Here is a 22,677-nt window from a genome sequence, read left to right as displayed (position 1 = left end):
TCGTAGTAAGGCTAACATGTTACAACTATCATCTACTAAAATAAATATAAACAACTAAATAAATGAAATTTTCCTTAACCCAATAATATTTTTTGAGCCATAAACCTACTGCACATTCATTTAGATTTGTAAGTTAGATCTCCTGCCACACTACCTTACACAGAAAAGGTGTTGAGAATATCAGTAGATTAGTCAGCAAGGCAGGTGCTAATTGGCCTTTTTACTCAGTATCAGAATTCTAAACTGCTTCCATGTATTATTAAACCAAATTCTTACCTTTTCAATCTGGCTGTTGGCTATAATTCTGTCTTACTTGCTTTAGATGTTATACATAAAATAAGGCAAGACTTTTTCAGAGACTCAAAAATTGAAGGATAATCTTCCTTCAACAAGTTTTTACTGATGGCCACGAATATAAAAAAGATGATCAAGCTGATTTATTTTCTGCCTTGGGTTGTCCAAATACCCAGGTGAACACATTGATGAGCCCAGCATTCCATTTTGCTTGTATTCCTGATGAGTTTACAAGCTGGGAACGTGATGAATAACTAATCAAGAGAATGCAATGCACAAATGTGGAGGGAGGATTTATATCTGCACAGTCCCTTACAATGAAGTAAATGCCAAACAAAGACGCATGCCCAGAGCAGTTATGGAAAGACCAATCAAAGACTTAGCAGGTTGATGATTTCATCATTCATTTAACATTTATTGAGCATGTACATTATGTAAAGCAGTTAGCCAAATTAAGTATACATGGATTTATGGTATAAATGTGTATACATGTAATATATCATATACACACACACAAGCCCAACTTTAAAAAATTCCAGGCATCTTGTGTCAGAATGGTACAATCACTTTGAACGATACACCTTTTCTGTAATAATGTGTGTATTGCACAAAAAAATTCCAGTAGTGATTAGTAACAACCAGATACTGTGACAGTGCCCCACTGCCATTCCATGGGAGATGCAAGAGCATTGTCTCAGTAATAAAATATGATGTTATCAGGCATTTATGGCTCCTGGGGAAAAAAATGCAATTGCTTGTTGTTTTGATATTATCTCTGACTATGCTTGCTTATAATTTGCCATTTCTATATTTAGTAGCCGGTCATTTTGAAGTTAAAAAAAATAATCAAGGTTTGCATTGCAACCACAAACCAGTCTTTGTGAACAGGAATCCTAGAGGCTATTAATCAGCTTTTAAAGGAGGTAAGTCACGGTGGTGGTGGGGTAATCTGAAATTTTGGAAGTTCCGAGCTCACTTTTAAGAGTTGAGATGGGTGGGAGGGCTGAAAACCCCACCATTCATCATTCTTCAGTTACCTCGAGACTCAACTTAAACATTTTTAATCAAAAAGATGGGAGGGGATACGGGTCATATCTCAGGTTTGGGGGAATGTGTGTGTGTGTAGATGTGAAAACTGAGCCAAAATATTCCACTGTGAAGAGATCTCCCTTCTCGGCTGGTGGACATCAACCTTACAAAGTAATCTTTGGAGCAAGTTACTACCAAATACAGGCGTTCCAAAACTTTTACGTAAGCTCCTACTTTTTAATAAGTACGCATTTCTTCCCATTTTCTTTTCCTCTCCAAGGACTGAGATAGTTGGAGCAAGGATGGGTCCCCCTCTGATTTCGTCCCCGCCCCAGCCAATCTGAGCCCGGATGCTAATTAGCTGCGCTCCCCTGATGAACACGCCTTTGTCACAAGTAGGCCCGGACTACAAAGCCCAGAATGCCTCGCCCCTCCCTGATCAATGAGGGCTTATTTAAATGATCTCTGAGGTCTTGGACCCAGGCCAATCAGCTGTCAGGGCTCATGATAAATCGCAATGCATTATTGATAATAATAATTACTGGGACATGCGCGTTCCGGCCGAAGGGGGGTAAATTTCCCAACTCCAGGAATTTGTGGCGGAGAGGGCAAATAACTGCGGCTCTCCCGGCGCCCCGATGCTCGCACCATGTCGAGGCGCAAGCAGGCGAAACCCCAGCACATCAACTCGGAGGAGGACCAGGGCGAGCAGCAGCCGCAGCAGCAGACCCCGGAGTTTGCAGATGCGGCCCCAGCGGCGCCCGCGGCGGGGGAGCTGGGTGAGTCGGGCTGGGGCGCCCGCCCGGGGAGGGGAGCTTCCCGGACGTACGCGGGATCCTCGAAGGCGCGGGCTTCGGGGAGCGGGCGGCGTCCAGCGTAAATTCAGGAGCCGAGATTTGGGGGCTCAGTGCCCGGGAGGAGAGGTCTCCTCTCTCCCCACCACCCCGCCTTTTGCACATTTCACACTTTTTTCCTCTTCTCCCCTCTTGTGTAAGTTTCACCCCCCAGCTTTCTCCGCAATTGTAAAATTGACCCCCACTCGCTCCTCTGTTCTCGCTCCCGAAAGGTTCCCTTCTCCTTGTCCTCTGCCCCTCACTTAATTGGTTCCACTCCCCTCACTGGTGTTACCCCCCCCCTTGTAATTTAGGTCCCCCTCCCTCGCGTCGCTCTCAAAAGAAAGAACCCCGGGGGATCCCCACCCTCTCCACCAGCCCCTGGGGGCTTTACTTGGAGGCTGGAGGAGGGGCGCACCCCTGGAAGACCCCCCGGAGGAGGACGATCTGTTGCACGCGCCCCTCCCGGGCCAAGTGGGGGGAGGGGGCGCGACCTCTCCCCACCCTCAGGAGCTGGGGTGCGGGCCACCCGCGCTGCGCAGGGGATTGGAGGGCCCAGAGAGGTGGGGGAGGAGGGCTCAATGTTTCCCTTTAAAATTTTTTTCTTTTCTGGTTTTCGCCTTTTCTGCCCGGGCTGCGCCGCCTGCCGATCTTCGCCCTAACCTTTCGGGGCCTGACCTCCAGCCATCTTTGATTTCCGACTTCCTAAAAATAACCGCGGCAAGCCCGAGGGTGCGAGCCCCCAGTGGTCGGGGTGGCGGGCGCGCGGCAGCCCCGCTGGGGTGCACCGGCCTCCCGTTTTGCGTGGCTTTTCTGGAGCGTTCGGCTTGCCACATTTGCGCTCGGGTGTGAAAGGGGAGAGGTGGGGGGCCAGAGCGAACTCCCGCGGCTGACCTGGCCCACGCTTCCGCGGCCGGCGTTTCCCGGATCGAGGGGAGTTCGGGACCCCAGCCGCGCCGGGAACGGCGGGGCCAACTCTGTTCCCACTTCATCACTTCACCGCGGAGGTTTTAGGAGCGAGGCGGTTTTCCACTATCTCGTCTCCATCCCGGCCCGCCAAATTGTCGCCTGATAAGTTTTTAGCGTGCGCGTGGGGGGAGGGGGGATTTGTAGCCTCCTCTCCGGCCTTGTTCGTCGCTCCGCTCCCCGCCTGCTTTCTAATTTCCCTGCAGCAGACGGGTGTGCGCGGCAACCCCGGAGGACTCTCAGAGCCCGTCTCTGATACCGGGGTTTCCCGAGAAGACGGTCGCCACTTTTTGGCTTCCGTATCCCCCCCGCTTTTTGTCGGAGACTGAATGTAATACGTTTCCCAAGTTTATAATACGTCAATAGAATTCCCCGTTTAATATTTTTCCAGGGCAAATTAAAAGGATCGGCTTGACGGAGGGGATGGCTGGGCGTTTTCGGGGCGCCCAGTGGTCAGCGCAGCGCGCACCCGAGGTCCCAGGCGCCTGGAGGGACTCTCTTTGTGCCTTGGTTGGGGGCGGGGTGGGGTGGGGGTTGAGGGGAGCGTGAAGGCTTCGTGGCCTGGCCCACCTGGAACAAAAGGGTTAACCCTCAGCCCGCCTGCTTCCTCCGGAGAGGAGGGGCGAGCTCCTGGCTCTGACCCCTCCCCTGGTCCTACGCTGACCTCCCCTTCCCCCTTCATTTTGGGTGGGCGCATACACGTGGGGCTTTTGGTGGTGGTTGGCACCTTTCGGGAGGGAAGCTTGTTACGAGAGGGCTTCTGAAATTAACGATGGTTGGAGTTTGGAATCAGAGTCAACCTGAGCTGAGCTAAAACCTCAGGCCTGGCCGTGCGCTGCCACTGCGATTTGGGAGGGAGGGGAGTTGGCTATTGATCACCAGGGTTGTCGCGGACAGCCCACCCGACTTGCGCGCGGGCGCCCCCTGGAGGCCCAGCTTGAAGCCTAGCCCTTTGCTGGGAGGCGGGGTCCCTTCGCAGGTACTGGCTCACACCTGGTGGGTGGGACGGGTTGTGGGGGTGAATGGAGAGTGCTGGGCTAGGCCAAGGATGGGTACCCCAGGGGATTCGTGCCGGTCGCCTGCTTGATCGCCGTCTGTGCCCGCTGTTCTTTGCCAAGTCTGGAATTCTTGGTAATAACTCCTGGCGGCTAGAATGTGTTTGCAGAGCCTCCAGTTGCCTCCTTGGGACAGAAGGTTGTTTTCCCAAGCAGTGCGTTTTTAATGGCTGCGTTTGGGTTGTTTGCATTTGAGCTGCCTAAAATTATATGTGTTAGGTATATAATTTAGACATATATATCTAACTTAGATATATGTATATGTCTCACAAGATTTTTTAGAATGCAGATTGAGCTGGTCTTATTTTGCAAAGCCATTCGAGAATGCAGTTTTTGAGGGAGGAAAATGACGTCTGGCGATCAATTAGCAGATCAAAAAGTCTGCAGGTGGTCGCAAGGCTAACACTACATACAGGAAAAATTAGCATTTTCTCAAAAGAGTTTCAAATGCCCTTTGTGCTAAACTGGATTACAAACATCAACGATTAGGATTCCCAAGTTTCGAATAATTTCCTATTTCCAATTACTCACCAAAACGACCTACACTGGCTTAGAAGGATTTTGACGTTAAAGTTTCAGGTCAACTTTCTACGTTAGACTTCATCTGGGTTTCCCACAGGGAGAGAAGCTACAATTTGCTAAACAGCTCCTTTTGTTGAATAAAAATGTGCAGTGCAGAAGCAAATGATACTTTGTCATTCGTGCTGCTGTTAGTGAGCTTCCTCCTGGGCTTGTGGGTTGGGGAACCATCTTGGGAGGCAGAAGGCAGTTAGCATTTCCTTTTTTAAAATGTGAAGTGTTAGGTTGATGGCTGGGAAGTCAGGTTTTAGAATGGGATCCGCGTTCCAGTGTGGCTGTGTGACTTTCAGCTGTGTAACCTTGAAGCCAGCTTGGTGGGTTTTTTTTTTTTTTTTCCTGAGTTTTTGGGTTCCTCCTCTATATAGCGGTGACAAAATGCCCTGTTTAGATAATTTCAACTATAGAAGGGCTACTATGAATTGGGAATGTGATCAGTCTTAATTTTGTTCAAAATACCAAAATGTTTTTATTCGTGTTTATTGTGTCAAGATGGTGTTGAGCTGCCAGTTGAGGCGATCTAGCAGAAATGGCATTGTGCTGCCTGCCAGACACCAGGCTGGGGACTCGAGTGCGCTATCTTTAATTCAAGATATTAAAGACCAAAATTGATAGTCATATTTTTACTCAAATTGCAGCACCTGTTTGAAATGGCTTTGCCCGTGGTGTCTTGTCCTGCTTGATGGCCCATGGTGTCTTTTCCTGCCTCGCCCCAGAGCCCAAGGAACTGTTTTTTTTGTTTTGTTTTGTTTTGTTTTTGTTGGTTTTTTAAAAACAGCCTTAGGTCAGTTGGTGATGTGATGAGATGTTCTTTTTGGCATCTTCGACAAGGGAGCCATGATTGGTGCTTGGCTGGTTGGGTTTGGGGGCCTCTCCTCTGCCATCTTAAATGTTGGGATGTGCCTTCACACGGTTTAGATGAAGAGGTCCCAGAAATAAAACAATGTTGGAGTTTGGTCGGCTTCTCTGCGTTGTACTACCCTGGAAAAATTGATGGCGAAGAGTTCCAGAAGTTCTCTCTGCCTCGTCACCTTTAGCCTACAGTACTTTTGACTATTTTTTAAAATGTCTAAACATTTTTAAAAGCCACTAAATCCAGATAAGAACTGCATCACCAGTCACCACAATCCCCCGCGACCCCCGCCCCAAGAAATTGTATGTCTGTGTCAGGTTTCGTTCATGGGGGCTCTGGAGACAGGCGACAAAAACCCCTGCCTTCATGGAGTTTGCAAACTTGCCTGATCTCTAGTTGGGGACGAGTGGGACACTTCCCTAACCTTGGAAGCAAAGAGAGGTCACATGCCTTAGTGCCTATGAAACTTTCTTTGAGCCATTTACTCTTTTTCCTCTCCAGCAGCATCCCTGAATTTTGGTTCAAGGCTGTTTGAAACTTTGCCTTTTTTAGATCTTAATTAGGTGGAAACTTAAAGTCTTATTTGCCTTCTATGAATTGAGTTGAAGGCTTTTTGACTGCTAAAATTAAGCTGCTAAAGAGGCAGTTTTCTTTCAACTGGTTAAATACGTAAGAAGGCACATAATTTCCTTTTGTTTTTTGGTAAGCAATTATCCTGGGGGTGGGGGAGGGTAGAAGATGTTGTGTGCTTTAGATAATCTACTCATTGTCGTTCTGTAAATGTAGGAATGAAAAAAAGATAAGCTTGAGTCATAATGCTTTTATCAAGATATACAGGTTTTACTTTTTAAGCATTTCAGTGTCTCCAGAATTTGATTGGCCACTAGTAGATGAACTTTCTTCCTATACAATAGAAAGAGTATTTTCTATCCATTTGGCAGTGATTGAATCTAAGACCCCTGCTGGGTTTACTGCATTCTTCCAACTTATTGGATAACTAGATGCTGCAAGATAACATTCCTAAAATTCGGGGTGGGGGCGGGGTGGAGAAATGGAAGAACTAGTTGCTGTGTAATCCCTCTGAACTTTGCTTTTTTTTCCTTTTCGGTTAACTTAAGCATGCCCAGCAATTGTTCATAACAGAATCTTCTTACTCCTTGGCAAATACAGTTTCGGTATTTACCAGTGGCGGCCTGGATGTAGAAGCACTTTTTACTGCACAAGCAAACAGAGCTGCTGCTGTTTTAAGACTCAAGTGGGATGTTGCTGGTGGAGGCTACAGAAGAGGCAAGCTTGTGTATACAGCAAAGGCAAGCTGGTATTCAGGCTGTAAATCACTCTTGGGAACTGCTGGATCCTTCTAGGGGAGGGAGCTTAACCTTTTTTGTGCCATAAATCCCTGCTCAACATACTGTATAAAATACATAGACGACCAAGGAAATAAATTGCATTGAAATACAGTCATAAAAAATGAAAACATTTTTAACTTTATTAATACAATAAATAACAAGATCTAGTAGCCCGTCAGATAAGAAGAATTTCCAAGTCATAACAACTTGTAACACTACATGAAAATATCTGTGGTCTCCACTGATGATAAAGTCACAAGTTCTATTAGTACCACTGTGGTATGTTCCTTATATTCATCATTGAACGAAATGTTGAATTTTAGTTCAGCTTAGTGAAAATTAGTATTTTTTTCTTATCTAATTTCATAGACCCCCTGTTTAAAAATGCATGTGTTAAATAGAACATGCATTTTCAATCAAGTGATATTTTCACTAATGAGATGAAAACATTTTATTGCTATTACAGTGGTTTGTGGCCTTCCAAAGGAGATAAATGTATATAATATGTTTGTGGTATTAGAACTTTATAAGGGGGGAGCTATTAGGGAAAAATAAAAGCCTCCATAGAGGGGCAAAATGAAAAAGTTTCTCCCATAGAGGGGAGAAACTCTGCTCTAGAAGAAACCATTATGAATTGGGCCACTAATTTTAGTGCTGTTAAATAGTATTTAAGTCACCTCTATATTCTGAGTAGCAAGCAGTATGTCATCTTGAGCCCCTTAGTTCTGAGCCTGTTTTCCACATCTGCAAAATGGAAACAAAGGAGCTTGTTTGATTATGTGGCTATGAAGATAAGTGACTTACGGCAAGGACATGATCTTAAGGCAAGGGTGTCTAATCTTTTGGCTTCCCTGGCCCACATTGGAAGAAGAATTATCTTGGGCCACACATAAAAGACACGGACACTAATGATAGCTGATGAGCTTAAAACAAATTGTAAAACTATCTCACGTTTTAAGAAAGTTTATGGATTTGTGTTGGCCTGGGCCTGGGTTGGACAAGCTTGCCTTAAGGTGTAAGAGTATGAAGTATGTTTTTGTTCTTGCTTGGAGAGGTTGGTGATGGTTAGCTTTGGCCTCTAAAAAGTAGTATGGAGTGGTTAATGTTTTTGCATGGGCTTTATGGAAGTTTTGTTTTTTTTTCTTTTCTTTTCTTTTTTTTTTTTTTTTCTTTTTTGAGACAGGCTTGTTCTGTTGCCCAGGCTGGAGTGCAGTGGCGCAATCTCGGCTCACTGCAACCTCCACCTCCCGGGTTCAAGCAATTCTCCCATCTCAGCCTCCCGAGTAGCTAGGATTACAGCGATGCGCACACCATCACGCCTGGCTAATTTTTCTATTTTTAGTAGAGACAGAGTTTCACCATTTTGGCCAAGCTGGTCTCAAACTCCTGAACTCAGGTGATCCACCCACCTCGGCCTCCCAAAGTGCTGGGATTACAGGTGTGAGCCACTGTGCCCAGCCTTGGTCTCCTTTATTTCTGGAGGCTATAAAGCATTCGCCTTTTCTGCACCCTAATTTATTTAACCAAAATCTTACTGATGGACTAAGGTGCATCCATTTTGTTGCTGTTCGTTAACGTGAGAAATGCTGCAAGTACATTGAGGAAATTCCAAAAGCAGGAATTGTTGGGTCAAAGGAAAATTGTACTAAAATGAAGATGTTGCCAGATGACTCACCGAAAGAGCTGTATCCGCCTATACACTCGTACCAGCAGTGTGTATTTCCTTCCCTAACAAGAGAAACTGTTTAAAAAGTTTCACTTCTTAACATTCTTGACACATAATTGTCAAAATTGCTTTTCTAGAAAGATTGTGCCACCTAGCACTCCCACTAGTGCTGGTTTCCAGTCTTGGAAAATCATACAGATAGATACTATTTATCTGAGAGTTGGTGGTTCCCAGATAAATAGTTGCCAGGGTTCTGGGAATTGACGAACATTTTTATCTGTTTTTGTTTTTGTTTTTTTGACACGGAGTCTCGCTCTGTCGCCCAGGCTGGAGTGCAGTGGCGCCATCTCGGCTCACTGCAACCTCCGCCTTCCGGGTTCACGCCATTCTCCTGCCTCAGCCTCCTGAGTAGCTGGGACTACAGGCGCCCCGCCACCACGCCCGGCTAATTTTTTGTATTTTTAGTAGAGACGGGGTTTCACCATGTTAGCCAGGATGGTCTCGATCTGCTGACCTTGTGATCCACCCGCCTCGGCCTCCCAAAGTGCTGGGATTACAGGCGTGAGCCACCGCGCCCGGCCGAACATTTTTATCTGGATCGCTGAAATGAGGCAGATTCGCAGCAGTATTGGGGCCTTAAGAAAGGAGAGTTTGTGCTGGTACCTGCTACTGGAACTCTACCTGGAAGTAGCAGCATCGCACTGCATCTTAACACTTTCAGAGCAACTTCTGGAAGTTCTAGAAATAAGACAGGAATGGGTGGTCGACTCCCACCCCTTCCTAACCAAGGCAACCTCCCAGGCTTTCCTGTCCCATCTTAACGTCTCTGAGAGGAAAGAGAGTTGCAATCTTAACAGAAGAAACATGATCAGAAGGGTACAAACGAAGGGTTCCAATAGAGGGTGTGGGAACTAACTGCATGTCTGGAGTTTAATACTGGCTCTGCAGTTTACTTAACATGTTACCTTGGGCAAGTTCATGTCCTCTGTGCCTCAGTTTCCCCTTCTGTCAAATAGGGTAATAGTTTCTATTTCAGCGTTGTTAATATAACAAATTGCTTAGAATCATACCTGGCACATACAAAGTAAGTGCTCAAAAGTTATCTGTCAATAACTTTTGTTATGTTGCACGAGTGACATTATTTCTCAGAGTCTCTGTTTTTCACATCTTTATTTTTTCATTATTTATTTATTTATTTTTTGAGATGGAGTTTCGCTTTTGTTGCCCAGGCTGGAGTACAATGGCGCAATCTCAGCTTACTGCAACCTCCGCCTCCCGGGTTCAAGCGATTCTCCTGCCTCAGCCTCCTGAGTAGCTGGGATTAGGCATGCGCCACCATGCTGGGCTAAGTTTGTATTTTTAGTAGAGATGGAGTTTCACCATGTTGGTCAGCCTGGTTTCGAACTCTCGGCCTCCCAAAGTGCTGGGATCACAGGTGTGAGCCACCACGCCCAGCCTTTTTCTCATCTTTAAATGGAGCTGATATTTAATAGGATTGAATGATTACAGTATGGGCATCTGTGGGTACAAAATCTGAATTATAGGAAGATAATGGGGCTCATCTTTTCACCATTGGGTCCCCAACCCCTGCTTTGCACACAGTAGGAGGTAAGTATTGTGGAATGAGAGGCATTACGTTGTTTTATTGTAAGGCATTGTTCTCAGCAGTCCTGGTTGAATCAGTAAATCCAGGCATCTACCTAATCATCTAATCACGAGGTTGTCATCTTGCGATTACGCGTGCTCAGTAGGCATTCTTAGGGGGTGCGTATTGATAGGCAAGCCTAGGTTGGCCCTGGCTAGCTTTCTTAACTCTGGCAAGCCAGACCTGCCCATGGCTGTTGTCTCTTCCCCTGACCCACCCCCAGCCTACACATACCTTGCAAGACTTCATATTGTGACCCAGTCTGAAATAAGTAAAGATTAAATCAGTTTGTTAAGGCCATGCTTCAAGATCAGCCCCTCCTGGAAACCCGTTGGTGGACTGTGCTGTCAAAAGTCCGTGGCTTTGGCCGGGCACGGTGGCTCATGCCTGTAATCCCAGCACTTTGGGAGGCTGAGGCAGTCGGATCACTTGTACCCAGGAGTTCGAGACCAGCCTGGCCAACATGGTGAAACCCCATCTCTACTAAAAATACAAAAATTAGCCGGCTACTCAGGAGACTGAGGCATGAGAATAGCTTGAATCCAGGAGGCGGAGGTTACAGTAAGCCAAGATTGGGCCACTGCACTCCAGCCCTTCCTGGCCTTTTCCTTGTGCATTTGTACTTTTTTTTTCCAGACAGGGTCTCACTCTGTCACCCAGGCTGGAGTGGCTTGACTTCCCAGGCTCAAGCAATTCTCCTGCCTCAGCCTCCTGAGTTGTTTTAACTATATACATGGACGCCGCCATGCTCAGCTATTTTTATCTTCTTATTTTTTTGTAGAGACGGGGTCTCACTGTGTTGCTGGTTTCGAACTCCCAGCCTCTCAAAAGTGGCCTCAAAGTGCTGGGATGACTGGTGCGAGCCACTGCACCCCGCCACATTTGTACATTTCAAACACAGGTTTTGTTTTAAGCAAAATGGTCATGTTGTACATATTGTTGAGCAACCCATTTCTTTCACTTAATTTCTATGGCATACAGAAATTCTGCATACTTCTTACACTGTGGGTGGGTGGGCCAAAATTTACTTCTTTGCTGCTGTGAACATTTCTGAAAAAACAAAAAAACCTAGATCATTGTATGCTTGTGTGAATGTCTTGTGTGGTTTAGATTCATTGGCTTAGCTGCTGGGTCTGAGATATGCCTGTCTTTGTCCTGTGGCCCCAAGCTCCATTGATATCTTGATGATGGGGTATACCTGAGAGGACAGCGGGGAGGTGAGAACAATGAAGTAGCTTCGAGAGACTTCCAGGCATTTTTGTGAAGGACCCCAGCATCTGGCTAAAACACAGTTCCAAGTTCGGAGTTGCAATGTGTAGGCTGGCACTAACCCTAAAGTAAATAAGCCCCAGTTACAGAAGAAATTCAGGGATCAGCCTTTTTTTTTTTTTTGAGATGGAGTCTCGCTCTGTCGCCCAGGCTGGAGTGCAATGTCAGGATCTTGGCTCACTGCAACCTCTGCCTGCTGGGTTCAAGCAATTCTTGAGCCTCAGCTTCCCGAGTAGCTGGGACTACAGGAGCCCACCACCATGCCCAGCTAATTTTTGTGTTTTTAATAGAGACAGGGTCTCACCATGTTGGCCAGACTGGTCTCGAATTCCCAACCTCAGGTGATCTGCCCTCCTCAGCCTCCCAAAGTGCTGGGATTATAGACGTGAGCCACAGTGCCCGGCTCCCCCCACATCTTTTACTTGGGCAGAGTCCTTAGCTTTTTCTGTCTTGTTACAGGTGCTCCAGTGAGTCACCCAGGGAATGACGAGGTGGCGAGTGAGGATGAAGCCATAGTAAAGCGGCTTCGTCGGGAGGAAACGCACATCTGTGAGAAATGCTGTGCAGAGTTCTTCAGCATCTCTGAGTTCCTGGAACATAAGAAAAATTGCACTAAAAATCCACCTGTCCTCATCATGAATGACAGCGAGGGACCAGTGCCTTCAGAAGACTTCTCCGGAGCTGTACTGAGCCACCAGCCCGCCAGTCCCAGCAGTAAGGACGGTCACAGGGAGAATGGCGGCAGCTCAGAGGACATGAAGGAGAAGCCGGGTGCGGAGTCTGTGGTGTACCTAAAGACAGAGACAGCCCTGCCATCCACCCCCCAGGACATAAGCTATTTAGCCAAAGGCAAAGTGGCCAACACTAACGTGACCTTGCAGGCACTACGGGGCACCAAAGTGGCGGTGAATCAGCGGAGCGCGGATGCACTCCCTGCCCCCGTGCCTGGCGCCAACAGCATCCCGTGGGTCCTCGAGCAGATCTTGTGTCTGCAGCAGCAGCAGCTACAGCAGATCCAGCTCACCGAGCAGATCCGCATCCAGGTGAACATGTGGGCCTCCCACGCTCTCCACTCAAGCGGGGCAGGGGCCGACACTCTGAAGACCTTGGGCAGCCACATGTCTCAGCAGGTTTCTGCAGCTGTGGCTTTGCTCAGCCAGAAAGCTGGAAGCCAAGGTCTGTCTCTGGATGCCTTGAAACAAGCCAAGCTACCTCACGCCAACATCCCTTCTGCCACCAGCTCCCTGTCCCCAGGGCTGGCGCCCTTCGCTCTGAAGCCGGATGGGACCCGGGTGCTCCCGAACGTCATGTCCCGCCTCCCGAGCGCTTTGCTTCCTCAGGCCCCGGGCTCGGTGCTCTTCCAGAGCCCTTTCTCCACTGTGGCGCTAGACACCTCCAAGAAAGGGAAGGGGAAGCCACCGAACATCTCCGCGGTGGATGTCAAACCCAAAGACGAGGCGGTCCTCTACAAGCACAAGTGTAAGTACTGTAGCAAGGTTTTTGGGACTGATAGCTCCTTGCAGATCCACCTCCGTTCCCACACTGGAGAGAGACCCTTCGTGTGCTCTGTCTGTGGTCATCGCTTCACCACCAAGGGCAACCTCAAGGTGCACTTTCACCGACATCCCCAGGTGAAGGCAAACCCCCAGCTGTTTGCCGAGTTCCAGGACAAAGTGGCGGCCGGCAATGGCATCCCCTATGCACTCTCTGTACCTGACCCCATAGATGAACCGAGTCTTTCTTTAGACAGCAAACCTGTCCTTGTAACCACCTCTGTAGGGCTACCTCAGAATCTCTCTTCGGGGACTAATCCCAAGGACCTCACGGGTGGCCCCTTGCCCGGTGACCTGCAGCCTGGGCCCTCTCCAGAAAGTGAGGGTGGACCCACACTCCCTGGGGTGGGACCAAACCATAATTCCCCAAGGGCTGGTGGCTTCCAAGGGAGTGGGACCCCCGAGCCAGGGTCAGAGACCCTGAAATTGCAGCAGCTGGTGGAGAACATTGACAAGGCCACCACTGATCCCAACGAATGTCTCATTTGCCACCGAGTCTTAAGCTGCCAGAGCTCCCTCAAGATGCATTATCGCACCCACACTGGGGAGAGACCGTTCCAGTGTAAGATCTGTGGCCGAGCCTTTTCTACCAAAGGTAACCTGAAGACACACCTCGGGGTTCACCGAACCAACACGTCCATTAAGACGCAGCATTCGTGTCCCATCTGCCAGAAGAAGTTCACTAATGCCGTGATACTGCAGCAACATATTCGGATGCACATGGGCGGCCAGATTCCCAACACGCCCCTGCCAGAGAATCCCTGTGACTTGACGGGTTCTGAGCCGATGACGGTGGGTGAGAACGGCAGCACCGGCACTATCTGCCACGATGATGTCATCGAAAGCATCGATGTAGAGGAAATCAGCTCCCAGGAGGCTCCCGGCAGCTCCTCCAAGGTCCCCATGCCTCTGCCCAGCATCCACTCGGCATCACCCACGCTAGGTTTTGCCGTGATGGCTTCCTTAGATGCCCCAGGGAAAGTGGGTCCTGCCCCTTTTAACCTGCAGCGCCAGGGCAGCAGAGAAAATGGTTCCGTGGAGAGCGACGGCTTGACCAACGACTCATCCTCGCTGATGGGAGACCAGGAGTATCAGAGCCGAAGCCCAGACATCCTGGAAACCACATCGTTCCAGGCACTCTCCCCGGCCAATAGTCAAGCCGAAAGCATCAAGTCAAAGTCTCCCGATGCTGGGAGCAAAGCAGAGAGCTCCGAGAACAGCCGCACTGAGATGGAAGGTGATAGAGCTTTGGATTTAACTTATGTCCATTTTGGGCTCAAGGTCATCAAAAAGGAACCTGGGTTGAACTTTACAAACGGAGAGTATGACTTGAAGCAGCCCCTTCTATAGGGCAATTAGCTTTTCTGTACTTCTGGGTAGAGGGCAATATAACTGCCTCTATCCTAGTAACGAACATGCTTTTAATTTATGGTGGTTAATGCAAAATGGGTATGGACGGCATACCTTTTTTGTTGGTTTTTATTTTTGTCTTTGAGCCCCTTGGGACATAGGGGTGGGTAGTCATTCTATTTTGTTATAGTTTTTTTCTTTTTGTTTCTCCACACTATGATTCTGTATATGGGTGTCTTAAAAGTATGTTTGAGGAAGTGGCCACTGCTTTTTGACCACTGAAATAAGCCGTGGTTCCCTGACTCTGAGGCCCCACTGCCTGATGTAATGTTCACAAATTAGCCACTCTTGAAGCAGGGAAAGATGAAGCCATTTTAAATGCACATATCTATTGAGAGGTTTGTTGATGTCATTAATGGTAAAATAAGGGAAAAGCTGTATCAAAGAATCAAAGAAAGATGATGTCTGGGCATTTGCTTTAAAGGTAGTTTCTTATGCAGAAATTTGAACTTAAATTACATATGTGTTTATATGTTGCCCATGCCTTAAAAAAAAAAAACCCAAAGTGATACCTTTTCCCAAGCATTTGAAGCTTTATTCTTTGTGCAGATAAACAATTCAAAGGAAGGTGTTAATTACTTACAAAGCCAGCTCCAGACTCAAGCTAGCAGGCAGTTATCTTTAAAGATCTCTTTTGCTTTGAAGATAAAGGATGAAGGTTGGATGATAAAGGTCTGGCTTTTTTCCCCTCTGTGTACTAGGTCGGAGCAGTCTCCCTTCCACGTTTATCCGAGCCCAGCCAACCTATGTCAAGGTTGAAGTTCCTGGCACATTTGTGGGACCCTCAACATTGTCCCCAGGGATGACCCCTTTGTTAGCAGCCCAGCCACGCCGACAGGCCAAGCAACATGGCTGCACACGGTGTGGGAAGAACTTCTCGTCTGCTAGCGCTCTTCAGATCCACGAGCGGACTCACACTGGAGAGAAGCCTTTTGTGTGCAACATTTGTGGGCGAGCTTTTACCACCAAAGGCAACTTAAAGGTGGGTTTGTGTGGGCTTTCAGCAGGATGGGGGCTAGACGCCGAGTGTCTTCTCTTCTTATTGGCACAAGCCGTGATGAGTTCTTCATCCTTCCCTTCCTCCTTTGGGAAGCCACGGTGGGAGGACTGCTTGAGTCCAGGAGTTTGTTTGTTTATTTATTTTTTTTGAGATGGAGTCTCACTCTGTCGCCCAGACTGGAGTGCAGTGGCGCGATCTCAAGCTCAAGCTCACTGCAAGCTCCTCCTCCCGGGTTCATGCCATTCTCCTCCCTCAGCCTCCCAAGTAGCTGGGACTACAGGCATCCGCCACCACGGCCGGCTAATTTTTTTGTATTTTTAGTAGAGATGGGGTTTCACCGCATTAGCCAGGATGGTCTCGATCTCCTGATCTCGTGATCTGCCCGCCTCGGCCTTCCAAAGTGCTGGGATTACAGGCATGAGCCACTGCACCCAGCTGAGTCCAGGAGTTTGAGACCAGCCTGGCAACATAGGGAGACAACGTCTTTACACACACACGCACGCATGCACGCACACACACACACACTCTTAGTTGGGCATGGTGTTGCATGCTTGGGTCCCCGCTAATTGGGAGGCTGAAGTGGGAGGACAACTTGAGCCTGAGAGATCAAGGCTGCAGTGATCTGTGATCATGCCACTGCACTCCAGCATAGAAAACAGAGTGAGACCTTGTCTCTTAAAAAAAAATTAAAATGTTTACATTTTAATTTTAAAAATTAGAAATACTACCTGGGTGCAGTGGCTCAACACCCATAATCTGAGCACTTTGAGAGGCCAAGGCAGGTGGATTGCTTGAGCCCAGGAGTTTGAGACCAGCCTGGGTAACATAAGGAGACCCTGTCACTACAAAATAAAAATAAAAATTAGATGGGCATGGTGGCATGCGCCTGTAGGCCCAGCTACTTGGGAGGCTGAACTGGGAGGATCGCTTGAACGTGGGAGGTCGAGGCTGCTGTGAGCTGTGATCACACCACTACACTCCAGCCTGGGCAAGAGAGTAAGACCCTCTCTCTTAAAAGTTTTAAACTCTTAAGAAGCTGAAAAGGGCCAGACGCAGTGGCTCATGCCTGTACTCTCAGCACTTTGGGAGGTGGTGGTGGGAGGATCACTTGACCCCAGGAGCTGAAGACCAGCCTGGGCAACATAGCAAGATGCTATCTCTACAAAAATTAAATTCATATAAATAAAAAAAAAGAAGCTGAAAAGGATTTCAAAACTTGAAAGCCAGGCAGGAAAAATAATTAAAGAAAGCAGCCAGGTGCTAGTAAGGTCCCTTCTTGAGCAGAAGCCTTGCCCACCACCTTAGATTAAATAGCAGCCTCTTCCCTCATGGCCTTCTGTAGCTTTAACAGCCAGATACATTTTTCTCTGTAGCAATTATTAGAGACATTGATGTTCTCTATATTTAGATGTCAGCTGCATCAGGGAATGGTCGTTTTGCTCTGTCACTCAGGCTGGAGTGCAACAGTGTAATCTCGGCTCATTGCAACCTCTGCCTCCCGGGTTCAAGCAATTCTCTTGCTTCAGCCTCTCGAGTGGCTGGAATTACAGGCGCCCGCCATCATGCCCGGCTAATTTTTATATATTTTTAGTAGAGTCGGGGTTTCACAATGTTGGCCAGGCTGATCTCGAACTCCGGACCTCAAGTGATCCACCTGCTCTGGCCTCCCAAAGTCCTGGATTATAGGTGTGAGCCACTGCGTCCTGCCCCAAAATTTGTTTTGTTTTGTTTTGTTTTGTTTTGTTTGTTTGTTTGTTTCTGAGACAGTTTTGCTCTTGTTGCCCAGGCTGGAGCGCAGTGGCGCAATCTTGACTCACTGCAACCTCCGCCTCCTGGGTTCAAGTGATTCTCCTGCCTCAGCCTCCTGAGTAGCCGGGACTTTAGGCGCGTGCCACCATACCCGGCTAATGTTTGTATTTTTAGTAGAGATGGGGTTTCACCATGTTGGCCAGGCTCATCTCAAACTCCTGACCTCAGGTGATCTGCCCGCCTCGGCCTCCCAAAGTAATGGGATTACAGGCATGAGCCACTGTGCCCTGCCCACAAATTGTTTTTAACTGAAATTTTTACTTAAATAAGTACAGATTTTCACTGGACATTTGAAAAGTAATACAGAGACATCCATGCTTTGCCCAGTTTTCCCCATTGGTAGCACTTTGCAAAACTGTCGTATCAACATTGTAGGATAATCAAGATATTGACATTGTTACAATCAACATTCAGATTTTCCCATTTTACTTGTACTCGGGTGTGCATGTTGTGCACTCTACAGTTTTATTACCTGCATAGGTTTGTGCATTTTAAAAATGTTAACTCTAGGCTGGGTGCAGTGGCTCATGTCTGTAATCCCAGCACTTTGGGAGGACAAGGTGGGAGGATCACTTGAGGCCAGGAGTTGGAGACCAGCTTGAGCAACATAAGGAGATCCAGTCTTTACAAATAAAAATAAATTAGCTGGCCAGGTGCGGTGGCTCACGCCTGTAATCCCAGCACTTTGGGAGGCCGAGGCGGGCGGCTCACAAGGTCAGGAGGTTGCAACCATCCTGGCTAACACGGTGAAACTCCGTCTCTACTAAAAACAAAACAAAAAATTAGCCGGGCGTGGTGGTGGGCACCTGTAGTCCCAGCTACTCAGGAGGCTGAGGCAGGAGAATGGCGTGAACCCAGTAAGTGGCGCTTGCATTGAGCCAAGATCATTCCACTGCACTCCAGCCTGGGCGACAGAGCGAGACTCCGTCTCAAAAAAAAAAAAAAACAAAAAACAATTAGCTGGGCATGGTGGTGTGCACCTGTAGTCTCAGGTACTCAGGAAGCTGAGGTGGGTGGGTCGCTTGAGCCTTGGAGGTTGAGGCTGCAGTGAGCCGTGCCACTGCACTGTAGCCTGGGTAACAGTTTAAGACTCAAAAAAAAAGGTCGGACGCGGTGGCACACGCCTGTAATTCCAGCACTTTGGGAGGCCAAGGCAGGCAGATCACGAGGTCATGAGATCGAGACCATCCTGGCCAACATGGTGAAACCCCGTCTCTACTAAAAATACAAAAATTAGCTGGGCATGGTGGTGCGTGCCTGTAGTCCCAGCTATTTGGGAGGCTGAGGCAGGAGAATCCCTTGAACCCGGGAGGCGGAGGTTGCAGCAAGCCGAGATTGCGCCACTGCACTCCAGCCTGGGCGACAGAGCGAGACTCTGTCTCAAAAAAAAAAAAAGACTCAAAAAAAAATGTTAACTCCGGCACTTGGATCAATGCCCAGCATATAGTAGGTTCTCACATAGGTACACCCATGATTGGTGGAACAGAGACAGTTGGAGACTATAAGCCCCATCTTGGTTGCTCTGGGGAGGAATGTTGGTTAGGTGATATAAGAAATCTGATTTTCTAAATATAAAGTGCAGACAGTCCCTGACTTAAGATGGTTTGATTTACAATGATACAAAAGTGATCGGCATTCAGTAGAGATCAGACTTTGAGTACCCATACAACCATTCTGTTTCTCACTTTCAGTACAGTGTTCAATCACATGAGCTATGAGCTAATTTTTTTTTTTTTGAGACGGAGTCTTGCTTTGTCATCCAGGCTAGAGTGCAGTGGCACGATCTTGGCTCACTGCAACCTCCGCCTCCCAGGTTCAAGCGATTCTTGTGCCTCAGCCTCCCGAGCAGCTGGGATTACAGGCATGTGCCACCATGCCTGGCTACTTTTTGTATTTTTAGTAGACAGGGTTTCACCATGTTGGCCGGGCTGGCCTTGAACTCCTGACCTCAAGTGATCTGCCCACCTCGGCCTCCCAAAGTGCTGGGATTACAGGCATGAGCCACTGTGCCTGGCCTGCATGAGCTATTTCAATGCTCATGTATAAAATAAAATAGGCTTTGCGTTAGATGATTTTGCCTAACTGTAAGCTAATGCAAATGTTCTGAGCGTGTTTGAGGTAGGCTAAACTGAGCTATGATGTTTGGCTGGTTAGGTGTATTAAATGCATTTTAGACTAAGAATATTTTCTACTTTCAATGAGTTTATCCGGGCATAACCCCACTGTAAGTCAAGGATCATCTATATGTTAAAACACCGGGTAGAATGAAATCCATATGCAGATTGATTTTTGGCTTGCCAGTGAGCTTCAAATCTCTATTTGGGTAAAAACCTTTCTGTCCTGTTCCCATAGGTTCACTACATGACACACGGGGCGAACAATAACTCAGCCCGCCGTGGAAGGAAGTTGGCCATCGAGAACACCATGGCTCTGTTAGGTACGGACGGAAAAAGAGTCTCAGAAATCTTTCCCAAGGAAATCCTGGCCCCTTCGGTGAACGTGGACCCTGTTGTGTGGAACCAGTACACCAGCATGCTCAATGGCGGTCTGGCCGTGAAGACCAATGAGATCTCTGTGATCCAGAGTGGGGGGGTTCCTACCCTCCCGGTTTCCTTGGGGGCCACCTCCGTTGTGAATAACGCCACTGTCTCCAAGATGGATGGCTCCCAGTCGGGTATCAGTGCAGATGTGGAAAAACCAAGTGCTACTGACGGCGTTTCCAAACACCAGTTTCCTCACTTCCTGGAAGAAAACAAGATCGCGGTCAGCTAAGCTAAGGGAGAACTTGCGTGGAAGGAGCAATGCAGACACAGTGAAATCTCTAGAATCTGCTTTGTTTTGTAAGAACTCATCTCCTCCTGTTTTCTTTTTCTTACTGATATGCAAATGATGTTTACGATGGTTGTGACCACAACCTCAGGCAAGTCCTACAATCACATTGTTGCTATGCTGCTTTGCAAAAAGTTGAAAAAATAAAAAAAAAATTCATACCAAAACAAATACAGATTCTTTTTTTTTTTTTTTTTTTTTGAGATGGAGTCTTGCTCTATCACCCAGGCTGGAGTGCAGTGGCATGATCTCGGCTCACTGCAACCTCCCCCTTCCGGGTTCAAGTGATTCTCCTGCCTTAGCCTCCAGAGTAGCTGGGATTACAGGCAGGTGCCACCATGCCCGGCTAATTTTGTATTTTGAGTAGAGACGGGGTTTCACCATGTTGGTCAGGCTGGTTTCGAACTCCTGACCTCGTGATCCACCCGCCTTGGCCTCCCAAAGTGCTGGGATTACAGGCGTGAGCTACCACGCCTGGCACTTTTTTTTTCTTTTTTTTCTAATTTTGGAAAGAAGCGGGTCTTGCAAAGTAGCTTTGTTACTTGTAACAGACGTATACATAAAACCTTTGTACAACCTAGAATGACTTTTTCCAAAGACTGTTACCTATTTCAAGGTAGAATCGTTGGAACTTACTGAACAACAGTGGAAAAGACAACTACCACAGCCTCACTGAGGGGAGAGGGGTACTGTATACTTACTGGTAACTGGACACGGGTAAAAGGACAAGGTCTGTCATCTCTTTAGGGACCTGTTTTATATGCCCCAACCCTGTCCCCATCTTATTGTTTGTTTTTGAATGTACTTAAAAAAGGAACAACAAGAAACTAGGGTTGTAGAATTATAAAATTGCTTCAACCTTAGAACCTTAAGTAGGAGGCCCTCAAATGGACTTATGTTAGTCCTTAAGTCCTTAGGGAGTCATTGTGTGTGTTGCTGCTTATTTAAATACAGTTCAGTTGGAGCCCCGAGAGTGCCAATGTTTTCCCCACACCTCTTGGATGCCTTCCTCTTCCCAAACCCCAGAAGAGGTGGGCACCTGAGCGGGGAATCTCAGGTGACTTAATTTGCCAGTGCCTACTCTATTGAAGAACTGGGTTTTCGTGCTCGAGAAGAAACTCGTGGAAGGGCGTGTTTCCCATCACAGGTTCACATACAGATTGTTTTTGTGGAATTTCCTTGGTACGACTTATGCCAAGTAATTATGAAGATTTTTGTTTTGTTTTGTTTTCTTGCTGAATATTTCATGAAGGCTACGAAGTTAGAACAGGCACGTCCTGGGTGTGAAAGCTTTAATTTATCTACCTCATTTATTTTTTATTTTTTGTAGCCATAGTGTTTATTTTCCTATTTTAAGACCGCTGAAGTATTCCCAGGCCCTGTCTAAAACCTAAGAGTTGATGTATTGGTGGGAAGAGGTGAACCTTCAAGATGATTTTGTGTTGCCTTTTTTTTTGTCGTTTCCTTTGTAAATGTGATATTGAGCAAATGAAACATTGCTCTTGGTTTAACAAGAAAGGTTTAACAAGAAAGAAAAAAACTCTAACTTCCAGGAGAAAAGTCTTTCCCCTCTATGTGGAAGGTCCTGACGGAAATACGCATCCAAGACGATTAGACAAAGTGTTGTCTCTTCATCGTTGCACCTGACTTTAGGATTCTGCCCCCCTCTTTTTTTTTTTTTTTTGCCAAGTTGTGCCTTTCCTTCTGGAATTGTAAGTGAACATGATAATAGTACCTGTTTACACTGTGAAGTGGATATTGTTACAGAAAACACACCAGTGGCTTTCTCACTGTTGAGCTAATAATGCCTTGTGAATGTATGATCTACGGAGAAACCCCTGTAGTTGTACCTGCTGATGCTCTCTGTCTGTTGGAAAATAAATTTTGAATGTTTTTTTTTCTCACCCAGGTGTATATAAGTTTTTCTGGTACTTTCTGCTCTATACCTGAGAATCTTTACTTGACAATCACTTTCAGCTGCCTTGTGACACTCTTGTTCCTAGAGTCAAAAAGATGCACACCTGGTTATGTCCATACTTGCCTCACTTTTTTTTTTTTTTGACAGTTTCCCTCGTTTCCCAGGCTGGAGTGCAATGGCATGATCTCGGCTCACTATAACCTTTGCCTCCCGGGTTCAAGCAATTCTCCTGCCTCGGCCTCCTGACTAGCTGGGATTATAGGCATGCGCCACCACACTCCCCTCTCACATATTTCTCCCCTCCCCTTTTTTCTCCCCTCTCACATATTTCAGACATCTTTCCAAGGTAAAACTCAATTCCAGCTAATCCTTTTAAAATACCTGCAATTACGTAACAATGATGTCTAGTCATCTATTGAAAACACTGCTGGTGTTTACCCATAAACGTCCCTGTCACTCAGGCTGCAGTGTAGTGGCATGATCACAGCTGACTGGCCGTGAGCTCCTGGACTCAAGTGATCCACCTCAGCCTGTGGAGTAGCAGGCACACACCATCATTCTCAGCTAATCTCTGTTTTGCAGAGATGGTCTCATCATGTTCCCCAGGTTGGCCTCAAATGATC

At 47.2% G+C, this 22,677-nt stretch overlaps 1 protein-coding gene across 3 annotated transcripts; it reads left to right on the top strand.

Moving 5' to 3' along the window:
• The first annotated feature begins 1,845 nt into the window (after positions 1-1,845).
• SALL4 (spalt like transcription factor 4) lies at positions 1,846-22,040 on the top strand. Of its 3 annotated transcripts, none has more exons than XM_024239198.3 (4): positions 1,846-2,102; positions 11,995-13,014; positions 15,200-15,480; positions 19,660-22,040. In XM_024239198.3, exons 1-4 carry the CDS (start codon positions 1,973-1,975, stop codon positions 20,077-20,079), a joined length of 1,851 nt encoding a protein of 616 aa, XP_024094966.2. In that variant the 5' UTR covers positions 1,846-1,972; the 3' UTR covers positions 20,080-22,040. The 3 variants fall into 3 exon arrangements, with proteins under 3 accessions (XP_024094966.2, XP_002830474.3, XP_054398306.1); XM_002830428.6 differs by having other exon boundaries at positions 1,847-2,102; positions 11,995-14,325; XM_054542331.2 differs by lacking the exon at positions 1,846-2,102 and adding an exon at positions 2,159-2,888 and having other exon boundaries at positions 11,995-14,325.
• Positions 22,041-22,677: the final 637 nt, after the last annotated feature.

Source organism: Pongo abelii, chromosome 21 (assembly GCF_028885655.2).
Source record: "Pongo abelii isolate AG06213 chromosome 21, NHGRI_mPonAbe1-v2.0_pri, whole genome shotgun sequence".
Lineage (NCBI taxonomy): Eukaryota > Metazoa > Chordata > Mammalia > Primates > Hominidae > Pongo > Pongo abelii.
This window is presented reverse-complemented; position numbering and strand designations above follow the sequence as displayed.

Bases quoted from the DNA above. Each gene is read 5' to 3' on its own strand.
- SALL4 (XM_002830428.6), top strand. From the start codon at position 1,973: ATGTCGAGGCGCAAGCAGGCGAAACCCCAGCACATCAACTCGGAGGAG. The intron at 14,326-15,199 runs GTGATAGAGCTT...TCTGTGTACTAG, and splicing joins CAGCCGCACTGAGATGGAAG to GTCGGAGCAGTCTCCCTTCC. The intron at 15,481-19,659 runs GTGGGTTTGTGT...CTGTTCCCATAG, and splicing joins CCACCAAAGGCAACTTAAAG to GTTCACTACATGACACACGG.